At 53.9% G+C, this 16,288-nt stretch overlaps 6 protein-coding genes across 6 annotated transcripts; 4 read left to right on the forward strand and 2 right to left on the reverse strand.

Annotated features, from left to right (window-relative positions):
* Nucleotides 1-48: 48 nt before the first annotated feature.
* Nucleotides 49-1,250, forward strand: CLUP02_10187 (ribosomal L18p/L5e family protein; the record flags this gene model as incomplete). The annotated part of the gene is made up of 3 exons (XM_049289163.1): nucleotides 49-51; nucleotides 274-311; nucleotides 389-1,250. 3 exons carry the CDS (start codon nucleotides 49-51, stop codon nucleotides 1,248-1,250), a joined length of 903 nt encoding a protein of 300 aa, XP_049146308.1.
* Nucleotides 1,251-1,588: 338 nt separating this feature from the next.
* CLUP02_10188 (uncharacterized protein) lies at nucleotides 1,589-2,837 on the forward strand (the record flags this gene model as incomplete). The annotated part of the gene is made up of 7 exons (XM_049289164.1): nucleotides 1,589-1,764; nucleotides 1,833-2,135; nucleotides 2,187-2,206; nucleotides 2,257-2,399; nucleotides 2,481-2,542; nucleotides 2,603-2,653; nucleotides 2,717-2,837. The coding sequence occupies 7 exons, from the start codon at nucleotides 1,589-1,591 to the stop codon at nucleotides 2,835-2,837; spliced, it is 876 nt and encodes a 291-aa protein (XP_049146309.1).
* A 31-nt stretch (nucleotides 2,838-2,868) lies between these two features.
* CLUP02_10189 (uncharacterized protein) lies at nucleotides 2,869-4,187 on the reverse strand (the record flags this gene model as incomplete). The annotated part of the gene is made up of 7 exons (XM_049289165.1): nucleotides 2,869-3,047; nucleotides 3,115-3,207; nucleotides 3,232-3,291; nucleotides 3,342-3,501; nucleotides 3,571-3,722; nucleotides 3,766-3,878; nucleotides 3,958-4,187. 7 exons carry the CDS (start codon nucleotides 4,185-4,187, stop codon nucleotides 2,869-2,871), a joined length of 987 nt encoding a protein of 328 aa, XP_049146310.1.
* A 1,088-nt stretch (nucleotides 4,188-5,275) lies between these two features.
* On the forward strand, nucleotides 5,276-9,198 carry CLUP02_10190 (cell wall biogenesis protein Mhp1; the record flags this gene model as incomplete). Its single annotated transcript, XM_049289166.1, has 3 exons — nucleotides 5,276-5,333; nucleotides 5,673-7,755; nucleotides 7,806-9,198. 3 exons carry the CDS (start codon nucleotides 5,276-5,278, stop codon nucleotides 9,196-9,198), a joined length of 3,534 nt encoding a protein of 1,177 aa, XP_049146311.1.
* Nucleotides 9,199-10,315: 1,117 nt separating this feature from the next.
* CLUP02_10191 (uncharacterized protein) lies at nucleotides 10,316-12,709 on the forward strand (the record flags this gene model as incomplete). The annotated part of the gene is made up of 7 exons (XM_049289167.1): nucleotides 10,316-10,413; nucleotides 10,739-11,004; nucleotides 11,078-11,784; nucleotides 11,849-12,103; nucleotides 12,305-12,355; nucleotides 12,414-12,551; nucleotides 12,611-12,709. The coding sequence occupies 7 exons, from the start codon at nucleotides 10,316-10,318 to the stop codon at nucleotides 12,707-12,709; spliced, it is 1,614 nt and encodes a 537-aa protein (XP_049146312.1).
* A 2,641-nt stretch (nucleotides 12,710-15,350) lies between these two features.
* On the reverse strand, nucleotides 15,351-15,605 carry CLUP02_10192 (uncharacterized protein; the record flags this gene model as incomplete). The annotated part of the gene is made up of 1 exon (XM_049289168.1): nucleotides 15,351-15,605. One exon carries the CDS (start codon nucleotides 15,603-15,605, stop codon nucleotides 15,351-15,353), a length of 255 nt encoding a protein of 84 aa, XP_049146313.1.
* Nucleotides 15,606-16,288: the final 683 nt, after the last annotated feature.

A 16,288-nucleotide genomic window follows, 5' to 3' on the forward strand; every position in this document is an offset into this window, starting at 1 on the left:
ACCCACACCGACAAATTTGAGCCAACCGCCCGCTCATATACCGTCAAGATGGTAAGTTGATACACAAACCATCAGCTCGTCAAAAGCCTGAAAAATGGCCGAACGACAAATTGCGACAAAAACCTCCTCTTTCTAGCCAGCAATGGCGAAAAAGAAATGGCCCCCAATAGCAGACAGAAATGTCTCATGGGATTGAGAGTCAACGCAAGATGCTTCGGGTCAACAGGCCATATCTGAAGCGCAAATTGCTGACTCGGGATCTTTCGTACACAGGCTTTCCACAAGTTGGTGAAGAACAGCGCGTACTACAGGTAAGTCTCAAATCACTTTGGAGATCCCCATTCATAGGTTCTTTCGAGATCAGAGTTGGCTGACCTTTCCACTCCAGTCGCTTCCAGACCAAGTACAAGCGTAGAAGATCCGGCAAGACCGACTACTATGCCCGCAAGCGCCTGATCACCCAGGCCAAGAACAAGTACGGTGCCCCCAAGTACCGTCTTGTGGTCCGCTTCACCAACCGGGACATCATCATGCAAATCGTCACCTCTGAGCTCACCGGCGACAAGGTCTTCGTCGCCGCCTACGCTCACGAGCTCCCCGCCTACGGCATCACCCACGGCCTCACCAACTGGGCCGCCGCCTACGCCACCGGTCTCCTGATCGCCCGCCGTGCCCTCTCCAAGCTCGGCCTTGACAAGACCTTCACTGGTGTTGAGGAGGCCGATGGTGAGTACACCCTCACCGAGGCCGCCGAGACCGACGACGGCGAGCGCCGCCCCTTCAAGGCCAACCTCGACGTCGGTCTCCACCGCACCTCCACCGGTGCCCGTGTCTTCGGCGCCATGAAGGGTGCCTCTGACGGTGGCATTCTCGTTCCCCACTCCGAGAAGCGCTTCCCCGGTTACGACATCGAGTCCAAGGAGCTCGACGCCGAGACCCTCAAGAACTACATCTTCGGCCAGCACGTCGCCGAGTACATGGAGACCCTCGCCGACGACGACGAGGAGCGCTACAAGTCCCAGTTCCAGCAGTACATTGACGACGACGTCGAGGCTGACGGTCTCGAGGAGCTCTACACCGAGGCCCACGCCGCCATCCGCGAGGACCCCTGGAAGAAGGAGGAGTCCGGAAACAAGAAGACCAAGGAGGAGTGGAAGGCCGAGTCCAAGAAGTACAAGACCAAGCGCCTCACAAAGGAGGAGAAGGAGCAGAAGGTCAAGGAGCGCATCGCTGCGTACCGTGCCGAGTAAATTCTTCCCTTTCTGTAGTAGCAAAGCGGTTTAATTCATTCGTGGTGGGGTTTGGCATCTGGGCAAGGCATTTGACGTTATGGCATGACAACTTTTCTTCAGTCTTCTTCGGGCGTTAATCAGGCAAACAAAAATCCGGAAGGAGGATTATGATGGTCACGGGAGGAGTCAAAAAAGACTCCTCGAGAATTCAATAAGAATATCCTAAATGCCAGACGTCAAAAGCTATTGACCATCCATTGAAATGTTTTTGTCCGAATGAGGGGAACGTGATAAGTGACAGCAAGCCAACCCTCTCCTAAGCGCAGGTAACCGTTCGTCTTCTTGCAATCACCGCGATGCCGGTCTACGTCAAAACGAAAACGTGCGTGAGGAGACGGCGCTACTGTAACGCGGTGCCGTCTCACGCCTCGGCGGCACGATTGAAAATGCTTGATCGCTCGCTAGTCGGACTCGATGCACTCCGTGACAGGCGATGGACCTGTCGGCCGCAAGGTGACGCAGATTGGCAGGCGTGTGTGATTACTGTGGTGGTGAGGCACCAAAAAAAAAAAAAGAGGGAGGGCATGGGACCCCGCATAGGAGCACCAATGATATCAGATCATGCCAGACGGCATTGGGGAAATGCGTCGATCTCTTACGAGAATCAAGAGATGATGGCATCTGCAAAACATTTGGAGCCCCGGAGGGTTCCGGGATAGTGCAAAGGGCCATTGGCTTCATACACCTCGCGATGATGTCGGCACGGGTCTCCGTACAGACTATCGTGAGAGATGTTGGATCTGAGATGGGTCACAGCCTCCTCGCTTTCCCCCTTGACCAGGTAATCATGCCGCTACTGATGCGAGGCAGAGATGGGTCGATTCCCGTCTGGTCCCACAAAGCGTCCGAAAACTTTGTATGGCGACATAGGTAAATTTGAGGAGACACCATGAGATCCAATTTGGATCTCTCCGGTAATGACAAGGGACTTCAGAGGAGCTTAGGAGACACTGGCACACTGCAGCTATGCGCCAATTCGAGGAAGTCAACGATGAGAGACACGAGCCGAGATTCGCATTTCGTCACGTCGCGCGCGGGAATTACGGGATGAACGGAGGGCATAGCGCGGGGATGGGAGGGTCGCGAGAGGCGGAAATCCCACCTGGAGTCCCAGACCCGAAGCACATCATTTCATCCGGTTGAAAAATAAAGGAATGGTACGCTGGAAAATACGGCACACTGCTGCAGAAGGAGACAAGAGCCCACAACCGCTCCGATGTGCCGCCACGCAAGGTTCCGTTCGAGAGTGGGTGAGTGAGAGTCCCTGGTATTGTAGCGGTGTCCGTTTGTCTGCCCCTTTTAGACGAAAGGACACCGCTGAATGTTAAAGCAGGGGAGTCCCCCAACGGCAGCTCCGTTGAGTAAGGGCCCCGTGATCTCGCGATGCTCATGGGGCGGTCAGCCGGTCACTCCATGGTCGACAGTGGCCCGTCTTGTGTATCCGTACTTATGCTCGTGGACTGTTGGCCCATTTTCTTCCAAATCACTGCAAGATCAAAGAGTGCATCTGGACCCCGAATCGACGCCGCTGTACTTACGCGGTAGTGTGCAATGGGGTAGTAGGTAGGTAGTGCACCTAAATGTGAAGGTTATGACTGCAAATGGCAAGTGTGAACTCTGTCTGGCTTGTGCGCGGGCTTTTGGCGGCTTGTTTTGACAACGTGCAGGATGCTTGAGCGAGCCCAGTCACTCTATTCCGTAGAGTCCAGCGTTCAACTGTCAATGACTTGGCAGGCCCGCCGCCCCAAGGGTGAGCTGTGTGGTCAGTCCGGTGGTCAAGAGGCGCGCGATTAATAAGAGCCCCCATCTGCGTCCAGCCCACGTCCTCCTGTGACTCTGCAGTAGTGTGCGGTTCTAGTGGCAGGTTGCAGAAAGATGCAGGGCTGTTCATCCGCTTGCGAATGGAGAGTGAAGGCTGTGTGTGACTATGTGTGGTGACCAGTGAGGGTCGCCTTGTCGTGGATGCCAGGCGATTGGCGCCGAAATGAAGGTAACTCAGCTGGGGCAAGTTAGCAGCACACGAGGGGGGGGGGGGGAGTCTCGAGAGACTGAGAGTGAGAGTCTGAGATAGTTCCAGGTTGCTCTCTCTCGCTCTCCTGACGTTCATGATCCCCGCTGACGAGTGGAGAGGGCCGGCAGTGGCATCCAACCAGAGGAGAGTTGAAGCAATCCACTGGCTACCTGCTGACTGTAGGGCGGCGGAGGTCCCCTACAAGTACGAAGTCGGTGGTAAAGTACATGGGTCCTGGAGCCAAGCTATGTGCCATCCACGGAGGACGAAAACCGCGATACCGGTGCCTCTGGCGGTTGGCCGTGTCAGGTCCTGCTGCGTGCGGTGAGGAGGCACGGACAGGCGCAGTATCCGTACGCAGTAACAGTTGAGTGTGCGTGTGTGATGTTTCCACCACAGATGTCCTATCTCAAGCCCAGCTGCGGTGCTGGTCGTCTCAATATGGCGGGCCGAGGTTCTTACCCGGGGATCTGCTCTCCCAAGTTGGCAGTGCCCACGAGAGGGGAGTTTGGGGCCAGGATGGAGCGAACCGCGGAAGACGGGAGTATTTGACCAAATTGAGGTACGCAAGAAGTCTAGGAACATTGGTGGTTAAAGACACAAAAAAATAACCCAAAAAAACAAGGGCCGTCAGTGCTGCATGAAAAAACATACCGGGGAAGATTGCGGCATAAGATGTCCGTCCGTCTGAAGGTTGTTGACGCGGGACTTCCCATCGGGCCAGGATACTGGGAGGACGGCAGGTGAGGGACGGTATCTATCGCCAGGGATAGTTGAATTTGTGTTTGGATGCCGTTAAAGCCTCTTTTCCTCTTGGTTTTCCTTTCTTGCTTTCCGTGGGCCTGTATTGCAAATTGTAAATGTGCCTCAGGGCGGGAAACCATTGCATCTTGTTTCATTGGCGATGAACAAGTGGTGACAAGTTGACAACAGTCAGCAATGGCGGAGGAAAGCACGACATTGGACTCCCGTACGGGGGGGTACTTCTTCTACAGAGTAGCCCATGTGTTTGGGTAGGTACCTCAGGCCGGCCAAGACCGGGTGGCCCCTCGGGTGAAAGTGAAGTCTCCAAAAACCAACCAGCCTGGGCCATGGCGCCGCTCATCTCCTGCCAATGACGAGATGCTTTGCCTCTAAAAAGGTTAATGAACCCCCCGCTAAAGCTGCCACGTCCGGCCTTTCCTTCAAGGAACCTTACGGCAAGGTACGGACTCTATGGCTGCTTCCTGATTGCGCTCACTGTTTTTATTGCGAACCCAATGGAAGGTACCAAGGGTAGGAACTGAGGAAGGCATTACCACAGCGGCAGTGCGGAGTACGTAGCTACGAATACCTGCCGTCCCCCCTCCTCCCCTCCCCTCCCCTCCCCATCCGGACCCGGACCCTGACGTGAGGTTTCCGAACCTGCGAGTCTCCCCCAAGTACTTGGTCCCTGCCATCACCCAAGACCACCGCGAGCCCACGACTTATTCGTACCTTCTCTCCCGTCCTCGACCAACATCCCACGCTCGCCCTACCACACCCTTTCACGCCAGCTAACCCGGCTTTTCCAGAGCTGGACCGTCGATTGCAAAGCGAGGCAGCTTCTGTCCGCTCTTGCTCCGAATCGACTTACCGGAAGGATCCAAGGTGGTGTCCAAGGAACCGGGGCTAATAATCAACGAACCTCCGAGTACACTACGAAGTACCCTCCACCTCCCGCTTCCGCCTCCTCTTAGAAATCAACCCAAAAGTCACCCTCTGCCCGGCCTGCGCGCGCAACTATTCCATTCCTTTCTGTTGCGCCAAAGTCGAAGAAGTGACAACCACCACCACCTTCTTCTTCACCTCCTCCGCCAAGCATTCCTCTCTCATCGTCGCCCCCTCTTCGCCTGCCCGGACGACTTCGTGCCTCTTTTTTGGGGCCCTTTTGCGGCTTCTTCGGTCCTTGACCTGTATTCTACCCTTGCACAGCATCTCTGCGACAATCGTTATGGAGCAGGTTCATGGAGTAGATGTTAGCTGGATGACCCACGGCGGCTCTCCGAAAGGTATGCAAAACGTCCCATCTGACCTCATTCTCCAGGGCAGCTAGTTGGCTATTGCGCTGGACCCCCAGTCACCCACTCACCACTCATATCGCGCTCGCCAACGCTGCCCTGCCTGCACCCGCATCCCAAGCCAAGTCGACCCAGATAAGCAGCTCGGCCTCGACCTACGAGCGCTTGCCACTGTCGACCGCATCTCTGGGTCTCTCGTGCCTGGCCTGTGGATATATCCAAGAGCCCGTCACTTCCCTCCACCTTCTCTCCTACCTCTCCATCGCGCATTATTTTCAATTACTCAAGTCCCCAAATCCTTCCCCTGCTAATCCAAGATGCGCCTCACAGACAGACCGCCGAAATCATTACCCATACGGCGATCCTCAACGTCCGCACCCAAAGAGTCATCACCACTCCCTTCTCCGACCATCGGCCAACCCGTTGGCAACGGGAACACCAACGGCACAACCGACACTGCGAAAGCGACAACAGAAGAATCAAAACCTATCCCAGTCTCGAGACCGCCTTTAGGTAGAAGTCCGTCGAACGAAAAATCACCAGGGCCGAACGGTACTCCGCCAACCCGCCGGAACTCGTGGTTTTCCAACATCTCTTCCAAGTTTTCCTCTTCACCAGACAGCAAGACTGCCCAGGCAAACCAGCAAGCACAAAGCACGCCGCCAAAGGACTCTGGTCCAGTACCCCCGAAAGTGACTCCTGCAAAGAACGCCGTGCTCGCACATGCCGCCAAAAACGATGGCGACCAGCCTTACACCCCGGCACCTCCCGGGCGCGGCCAGGCCGGTTTTCTGGGGGTCTTCCGCCGACTGTCTTCGTCTGGCGGTGTCCTAGGACAAGGAACGAGAGGAACACACGGCCTGGTAGAGCGGAAGATTCTGAACGTTGACCGCAACCGCGAACGTTGTCAAATTTCGGACTTGCATCAGGCGAAACTCCGGAGGGTTGCATTCAGCGTTGATGTCGAAATTGCGCCGATGCCTAAGTACGTCGATACAGATATGCCCGTCAAGAAGCCACTCGAGAAGTCGAAAACGAAGAAGATGACGGAGAAGGGTGAGGGCGAGGCACTGAAAAACCCGAAAAGTCTGGAGCAGCAAAAGGAGCGCGATGGCATCATCCATACAACGGGTGAAACCGTGCCAAAAGAACCAGAAACGGAGGGGGTGGACTCGGCCAAAACCAAGGAGGATGACGTGAGCGGCGTAAGCGCTGCATCCGCGGATAAGGAGAAAGACACCAAGAAGAAGGAAAAGAAGAAGAAGAGCGAAGAGGAGAGGAAAGCAAGGAAAGAGAAGAAACGGAAACAAGCTGAGGCTAACGGCACGATTCCCATGGAAATCCACGTCGACGATAGCGACTCCTCCAGCGAAGGCACCCCAGCCGCAACGCCCAAGACGACAGCGTCTCCCACAACAAACCCGGTGAGGATATACCGCCGTTGCTGCCAGTTGAGAGAGACACCCATTCTCAAGAAGATCACCGAACAACTGAATAGCCCTTCAAATTGCTCTTCCGACATAGGAATGGTGCAGAAGTTGGATTTGACGGGCTACTGGATGCAGCTCCCTGACTTGATCACTCTGGGCGATTACTTGGCGGTCGTGCCGGTTAAGGAGGTTATCTTGGAGAACTGCGGCCTGACAGATGAAGGCGTCAGGGTGATATTGGCCGGTCTCCTGGCTGCGAAGAAGCCTGATTCGAAGAGGCGGAAGCAAGCCAAGGCAGATGGTCTCGCTACACAGGGCGGCTTCGTTGAACGGCTCGTCCTCAAGAACAACAAGATTGGACCCGAGGGTTGGAAGCACATGTTCCTCTTCATCTACCTCTGCCGAACGCTCAAGTTCCTCGACGTCTCGACGATATCCTTCCCCCGTCCTACCCAACCGGCACAAAACGGAAACGGGCATGGACACCACTTGCTCAGACATAACTCTAATGACGAGCAACCCCAGAACATATGCGCGACCCTGTTTGCCAAGGCCATCGGCGAACGACTGGGCGGCGCTACATTGGAACTACTCAATCTCGGAGAGACTAACCTCAACTCGAATGATCTCGGCATGGTAATAGACGGTATCATTCAGTGTGGCGTAAAACGACTTGGTCTTGCTCACAACAACATTGACGAAAAGGGACTCAGGCATGTTGCCAGATATCTCTCCACAAGCGGATGCGAGGGCCTAGACTTGGGCGGCAACGATCTAAGAGATCAAACTGACATCATTGCCAATGCAATTTCGGAAAAGGACTCTTTGTGGGCGCTCAGTCTGGCTGAGTGCAACTTGAAACCTGGCTCGCTTTGCAAGATTTTCCCTGCGCTTGCTCAGCTCAAAGACTTCCGCTTTATTGACCTTTCTCACAATCGGGATCTGTGCAAATCGGATCCCAGTGCCATTGGTCTCTTGCGCAAGTAAGTCATACCGATTCACTAAACGAGATTACGAAGCTGACGATATTTAGGTATCTACCAAAGCTACAGGGACTCCGGCGTGTTCACCTTGCTGATGTCGCCATGACATCCGAGCAAGCTATTGCGCTTGCCGAGATTCTCCCTGAGGCTAAAATGCTCGCCCACATTAGTTTTCTGGAGAATCCAGAGCTCGTCAAACTTGCAGATGCCAAGACTGAGGATGCCCAGGAGGAAGCTTGTGCGCTCTATGCATCCTTCCTTGCTGCTACACGTGTCTCCAAGACTATTGTGTGTGTCGACATTGATGTACCGAGCGACAATTCCGGCGAGGTCGTCAAGGCTTTGGCCAAGCAAGTGGTCGCCTACTGCTTGCGGAATATGGAGCGATTCCCCATTGGCGACATAAGCGCGGTCATTTCAACAGTCCTAGCCGAATCTCAGGACTCGTTGCCAGGTGGCCCAATCCCACCTTATCCCGATGTACTCGCACATCTCGTCGGCCACGACGTTCTCAGAGAAGACTCGGACAACGAGTCCGCGCCAGACGATGACTATGTCATTGGAGGCACCGGTGTTGTCAAGGCTCTCACTTGCTGTCTCAAGAACAGGGGAGATGAATCGAGAAGGCAATCTGGCGAGTTCATCCGGGATTTCGAAGATGGCGTCCCAGTGCCTGCGAGCCCGCGACCGAAGCTACCTCCAGGAAAGGCCAAGGATATGTCGAAGCATCTACTGGCCAGCGCCCGCAAGATTCGTCAGAGGCTGCAGCCAGCACTGTCCAAGGCTAGAGTCAATCCGCAGGAAGATGAGCACAACCTGCGCAAGTTGATGTTCCTCGACGTTACACTTGCCAACATTATCAAGCGGTTCGAAGATGAATTTCCTGAAACCCGCGTGTACACAGATGAGGCATCGGAGACCACCTTGCCCAGCCAGAGTGACCAACTCGGGACTTCGCTATCCTCGACGGAGGATCCTGATCAGCACAGCATTCCGTCCGATGCCGAGGACGAGACCGGCTTATCGGTCCGGCCTGGTCTGCCGCGCACGAATTCGACGTTGTCGCATACCTCGAAAGCACTCGCCGAAGAAGAGGGTAGAATGCACAGGGCCGGCCACAAGATTCGGTCTGGAATTATCAAGCCCGAGTACTACGGTCTGCTGAGTGGTGTACTCGAAGTTGGCCTCGACCCTAAGCACACAGCTATGCTTCACCAGATGATTGAAGAGATTGATGAGCCTGATTTGACCCAAAAGGTTGAACAAAAGGGCATCATGCGCGTCTTCAACGAGGACCGCGATCAGGTCCGTGAGGGACTTCGAGCACTTGATCCCATGCACTGGGATCGGTTCGTCGAGAGTCAGGAGAAGGCCCGTGGCAATGTCAAGGCAGGCATGACCAGCCCAGCAAAGCCCGTGGATGAGAACGCCATTGAGGACTGATCCTTTGGCCTCTCATGCATGGCCACATTTGCATCATAATACGGCGGCTTATTTGCCGCCTTTTGTACTCGTAATTTGCTCGACATGAAATGTTGGATTGGGGACTTTTTGAAACGATGAGAAGCAAGCAAAGGCGTAACGCGAGGAGGGAGTCCGTCATTCACCAAAACAATCCTTCCTCTGGGCGTCTTCAAAGATACCAAGGGATTCGGGTTCACTTGATACGTTCATATACCTTGGGATGTGGGTGGATTCGTCTCCAGCGACGGGAACAGAAAAGTTCGTCAAAGTCATGGAGGGAAGCAGCCAAAACGGACAGTCGCTACTGAAATCTGTACTAGTGTACAACAGCATTCTAAAGCAATGACCAAATTCCTCGCCCTCTTTAGGGTGAGAAAGCCGCCGGGTCTGACGTGCCAAAATGTCTCTGCAGCTCGATATAATGCATATTATGAATCGTGTTCAAGTGAAGTTTAATGGCCATCACTGCAGTAAACGTCAAGTGGTGTTTACGCTTGTCAAAAGGCAGGCTACCGGACTCTAGAGCGAGACAGCCCCAGATTGTGTGAAGGGCAGAGTAAAGGCTAGGAGGTAAAGTTATCTGGCTGGTGTGCTAACGAGGTTCAGGCACCACCCACATCTTATATACATGGGAGAAGGGGCTGCCAGCAGTACTCTTTAAGCGTGCGACGGCTAAGGATATACAAACTATCGACTCTAACGCTGGTGATCTACGGTTGATAGGAACCATAACTCAAGTCGAGTGACTAGCGCAACCGAGTCCGATGTGTTTCTCTCTGGTCGATATGCTCGGGTTTTGACATCGCCACAATCTCATCGCCTAGTCCGGCGAATTTCTAGACTTTCAATTGGTCTATGCGTCAAGTGCCAGATCAACATCCAAGTCCCACGGGTCTCGCAGGCTTAGGTAGGATAGATCGTTCGGACTCTCGCTACTTGAGTGTCCGTATACCATACACTGCCAGTCCAAAAACCAGATCTCACAGACTGAAGCCAAGAAATGTTTAAATCTAACAGCGACGGGAGCGCATCTGATGTACATTAAACTTACACTTCGTGGGGACTGGGGAGGGGGCCCGGGGATATGGTTCAAACAATGCCAAGGCCCGCCGGTCACATAACCCATCCATCCATCCACCCTCTTGGCTGTGTTTCCTGCCGGGACTGGGATGTCCATCGCAGTAACTTAGGTTTGTGAGAGCCTTTGTTGTTAAACTCATACATGGGCATCCAAAGGTAAATGGATAGCGGAATTGATTAGACTTGAGGTTTAATGGAGTTGCCTTTGCAGTTCGTCTGATCTGCTCCTTATTCTCGAGATAAGAAGGAAAATCAGCCGTTCCGCCCACCGGTCTTCCTCTTCTAACTCGGCCAGGAAACTTTTCTATAACCAGAGAGAGGTAGAGAGGAACGATTCTTCAAATTACACTCGCTTTCATCATCTCATCTGATCCTCTCATTGACCGTCTCCTGTTTTCTCAATTTACATACACATTCGCTTGCATCACAACACACACAGACGAAAGAAGATGAAGTCATCAGACAGACTCGCGCTGCTCTTAGCAGCAGCAGCAGCAGCAGCAGGTCCGGCGGCAGCCTTTACAAACACCAAAGTCGACTTTTTCATGCGCAAGAACATCGATCCCATCGTCATCCCGGGCCAGTACAAGAGCCACATGCACAGCTTCTTCGGCAGCGACGCGGTGAGGGTGAACATGAGCTCGACGGCCGAGTTGCAAAAGGGGTGTTCTACGGCGCAGAACCCGAATGATTTTTCTGTATATTGTATGTTTATTCTCCTTCTCCCTCCCGCCACTCGTCCTATAGCGAGCAATCTCAACTAACACCCCTCCGTTAGGGATCCCCACGCTCTACCGCGTCCAAGGCGAAACCCGAACGCCCATCGAACCGGTCTCGTTCGTAGCCTACTACAACTTCGACAAGGACCCGGCCGAGGTGCCCATCCCGCCCAACTTCTCCGTCGTGGCGGGCAACTCCAAGGCCTCGACGGAAGCGGACCTGGTCCCCGGGTCCGACGTGACGTGGCTCTGCCAGAACCAAGCCTTCGACGCAGGCGGGAAAGAACATTCCCAGTTCCCGCAGAACACGTGCTCGACTTCTCTACAGGCGGTCCTGTGGTTCCCGGACTGCGTTGACGAAACCACCCTCAAATCTGCCTACTCTGATAGGAAGACGGGGGCGTGCGCGGGTGGGATGAAGAGGATGCCGCAGCTGCGATTCAGTATACGCTACGATACCAAGGAGGCGATCCCCGGAGGCTGGAAGGGCGGGGACCCGCCGATCGAGCTCGCGTGCGGCGGGAGCCGGTGTTTCCACGGGGACTTTGTGAATGGGTGGCTCGAGGAGGCGGCCAGGACCATGGTTACCGGGTTGAAGAGTAAGAGGGAGTTTGAGGCGGTGGATGGGCCGAATGGGAAGGCTAGGGCGGGGAGTGTTTGTAAGAGGAAGGCGACGGACGCGGATCCGGGGAATGGGACTGGGGATTGGGCGGAGAGTGTGAAGATGATGGGGGCTGGGAAGAGGAGGAGGAGGAGGACTGGGCCGGTGAGGAGAATGGGGTTGTGAGGGTTGTAAATGAATGCCAGGATACGATGCGTTTGTTCTGAAGATGAATGGATGGCCGGGTTCCTGGTGGTGGATATGTCGCAACTTTGGAATGGGCTGCGATGCTACTTTCATTCATCGGAGTAGCAAGATGAGTACTGGAAGAGTTCTCACTATCAAAATACCTGACCAAAGATCAATATCAATTTCGAGATGTCTACCTCATGAGAAGTCTCTCCCCAAAGTTGATGGACGAATAAACAGAGACCGGACTTCATTGCCGGCTTCCACATGCAGACTTCTACCCATTGCACTGAACGTTCTATAACGTCCACTCGTCTCCACAGTGACTCTTGAGTTGAGGAAAGAAATAGAATTGATGTTTAGAGGAGACGAACGTCGATTGAGTAATGGTGCGTTTTTAAGCAATCCTACGTTGGCAGTTTATCGCATTGTATTTCTGTAGTAAAATGCAATAATCATGCTGGTGTCGGGGATGAGCATGATATGTACTTGATAGTGTCACATGGCTATGATCTACTTGATCAAGCCGTTGTCCTACCAGACCGCGGTGTGATTCCCATGGCCAGCATGATGTCTTCCAGGCTCGAACAACGCAATGTGCCCAGGAGTATAGTCGGAGGATGAGAAGAAGCTTCGAGGACTACCATACAAAAGACAACAGATACCGAAATAAGGTCATCTCCCATGTTACGGCAGACTACGGCTCAAAAAGACAATATAAGGTAGGCACGCTTGATATCAAGGTCTGGACAGCTTAACTCAGACCCGAGACACCCCTCGCTCAGTAGGTATTGACAACCAGCCTCAACTCAATGCCCATGGCGCCGCTCGTCACAAGCCGCAGCAAGCAAGCCAAAGCCAGCCTGACCTCCCCTACGTCTACCGGTATCCCACAGCGTGAACACCGATGAAGCGCCACACCAGAGACGGCTAGACAGCTATCGATCGGTGATTTGTATCAACTACGGGCCGAGCACATACATAGGTATGTAGTAGGTATCCGTAGAGAACGTCAAGCCACTTGGGATGACAAAATGGGTAGGGAACTAATTAGGTAGGTAGTCTAACGATGCCGATGGGGTAATGCTCCTAGGGACTTGGAAGAAAAGTATTCGAAAAAGGAATCAATGTCGTCCGCGTCGGGGCCCTCGGGAGTCGGGAGCGCCCAGTTTAGCTCCACGCGGACGGGTATCCGGCCGGAAAATAAAGACCTCGAGGCTTGTCGCTTGGCCCTGCCATCGCTGGGGCACGCCTCGATCGAGCAAAAGGCCGTAGTTGCTCCTTTCACTCTGGCGTAGTGGGTGGTGGGTGAGCGCTGAGCCCTGCGTCATAACTGGAGCCTCTCCCCTACACCCCAAGGCTAAGCCGGGGGCAGCCACCGAAAGATGGAAGGCCAAGACGGGTCTTGAGTTGAAGGAGGGTTGACGAGTGGGTGGGTGGTTACGTTTGCTGGCATGGCTGAGAAGTCTTGGAGATTCAGGAGGGAATGGGGTCATTAATGGTCGTTAATTACCTTGGGTGAGGACGATTCATTATCATTTGCTTTCTCGTTGCCGGAGGCCTCGAATGCTTGGGCTTGGCTTGCAGGCTCCGGGTCTTGGAACCGATGCTGTGCAGGCGGATCGAAGCCGAAATTTGACTTGGCCTTTTTTCTTTTTCTTTTTTGCTTCTCGTTGCCTTGGATGATAGCGAACTGCAAGAAAGGGGCCATGGTGTACTGCGTAGACTCTAGAGACTAAAAGCAAATCGAATAGGAAGAGGCTGTGAAAGAGACTCGAGAGTCATTCTGACGAAGATGGGCGTGAGCTGACGAAGTGGCATTGGAAAAACCGGCCGATCGTTGGACGTCCTGCTGGACTCATCCGTCTACGCACATGTTCCTTTTGAGTGAGCCGGAACACCAATGTCAGCTTGCCTGTCTCACCCTTTTGTTGTCTATTGGCCTGGGTATGATTCGAGCGAGTGATTTCGGCTGAATTGGATTGGGCCCGGCGGAAGCGACCTTAGAAAAAGTGTCGAGAAACTTGGTCGTGGCCGCCCTGTCTAAGTGGGATTAACGATGGCACGACGGTAGGCCGTAGGAGCTGAAGCCTGAAGCTTGGATCGCCGGGACGTCCAGACGGCCCGTGCCCCACCAGGCTTTCGCTCACTGTGCTCTAGCGCCATGCAATTTTTAGGTCACTACCTATGGTACCTTACCTATGTAGAGTAGGTCTTTGCCGTATAGGGCTCAGAACACAGGAGGCTAGGAAATAGGAAAACTTACATGTATACCGGGTCCAATATGCTCTTTATTCAGGCTCTCTATTCAGATTGTGCATGTAAAGAGAAACCAGAAGCAGTGAGTGTGACACTGAAGACCAAGGTGAAGAGAGTTCCTCATCACAGAAAGTCTGAAGTCTTTACTACTTAGGCGAGGTACTTGAGTACTTGGCGACTGACATGATTACCTCAGCATCGGAGGCGCCGCCAATCTTGACTTGTTGAGCTTGTTCTGTATCCGTACCTGGCAGGCTATCCCAAGACCAACGATCATCTATCTCTGCTACTGCCAACTCTCGAAGCTGACCTCGAGTCTGGGGAAGATGCCACCACCAGTGTGTATGATTGGGAGCTCAGAAGCTAGCAAACCAGAGCCGGGCAAAGATGGAGGGTGTTTTGATGACGAGGCTTGCCCGTGCCAAGATGGGAACGGCTGGCAGTTCATCGTTTGTTAGTCCCTCTGCAACCTTGAGCCTAAGGTACACACTACTGTTGTAGGGTTGAGGTGACGTTCAGATGGCACGAGCCGCTTGTCTTGGCCCGCGCTGGCATTTGGCCGGAGAAAGATCGACCAAGACTCCAAGATTCTTGGGCGGCACATTGGAAGGCTTCTCTATGCAGTACCTACGCATCATCAGGTCTTGGCGCAGAGAGCCTCTCGATATGTTGCACTTGGAGGGAATGAAGATGGAGGAAGGTCGGCCCTTCATTTTTCACACACTCGCTCTCAAGCCTGCAGCCCGGCACCCCATGCCCGAGTTGGGTCGTACGGATAGGGCAGAAAAGATGGAACGACGGAAGCGCGGCAGCAAAGAAAGAAGGGAAACCCGTCTGTAGGGTTCTGGGCAGCCATGTCGTACGGGCCACGGTGCGGTGCTGCAGGTGTTGTTGCAACCGACGAGGGGCACAAGCCGACAGACTGGATTCGTGGAGGTGGAGGGGAAGAGGGGGCCGCGCCATCGACGAACTACACCACATCGAGAGACGGTATGGGGTTCGTATGATATACCGGAGGCGGCGGGACTTTTGAAGAGGGGGTTTCTGTGAAGCGAGAAGGATAAATGGAACGGCCAAGATAGGCCGACAACGAGTTAACTAGGCCCGGCCCAGGGGATAGAACTTGTAATGACAAGTATGGAAAATTTCATGGCAGTGAAGTAACACAGTCGTGACAGTGAGTGATTTAAAAGATTTGCACACATTGTGAAACTTGAAGGTCGGGCTACATTGGCTGGAAGCAAGGGAGAATCAAGTGACAGCCGTTGGGATGGAGCGGTATTTCAGGGGGACGGGGAAAGGTCTGGAGTAAGAGTCCTCTGCCTGGCTGGGCGAGCTGGAATTCGACTTGCTTGGGAAGATGCCGGGTGAAGCGTGTATGTATCTGTAGAGTGAGGAGATTCTGGGGATGGGAGGGGCATCGTCTGGGGCCATGGACATGGACCAGGACTTGGGCCTGTCTCAGTCCCGGCTGAAGATTCGTGGCCTGCTGCGTCTGGGTAGAGACTCGGAACGGATTGAAGCGGGAAATCGGACATGATGATGAATTGATAACTATCCAAGAGGGGCTACCCAGGCTGTTGGGCAATGCTTGGGGTAGCTATGGACCGGCTAACTCGACTTGGGAGGTCTGTCGTGATGCGCGATATGTTGACGAGACGAGAGTGTCGCTAATTCGGCGACAAGCGACCGAGAGGATAGGCACGCGACCGACGGGGCGGAAGAGGAGAGCAAGCCAGCAGGGGATGACATTGACAGGGAAGCGAACGAACGTGAGGGAAAAGGACAAGCGACAGACGGGATTCGGGATGGCATAATGACCACTGTGGATGGGGCATTGGGGCGAGATGGGGTTAGAACAGGGAGCTGTATCTAACTGGGGAGAGAGTCTGATAGGATGGACAAATAAGGTGCGCAGTGATGGTCAGGCACGGGTTCTTGTGCGAGTCCGAGATACTGTGTCTGACTGCAGCTGATGATGAAGGGGAGTGATGGGGATAGGCCTTGAGTAATGAGAAGATTATGGTCCATATGGTGAAAGCAACGGATGAAGAGGCGGTGGAAATGCATTGCGACGGAGTTGAGAAACAACGACAAGGTTACCTTAGGCCCTGAGCACATGTAAAATACTCCAAAAGCAAGTTTGAATGTGCGCTGTTTCTCACTCGTAGGCGTAGGCGTAGGCGAAGACGAAGGCTCGCGCTCGCACTCGCCCTTCATT

The sequence above is a fragment of the Colletotrichum lupini genome, chromosome 5 (genome assembly GCF_023278565.1).
Source record: "Colletotrichum lupini chromosome 5, complete sequence".
NCBI classification, from domain to species: domain Eukaryota; kingdom Fungi; phylum Ascomycota; class Sordariomycetes; order Glomerellales; family Glomerellaceae; genus Colletotrichum; species Colletotrichum lupini.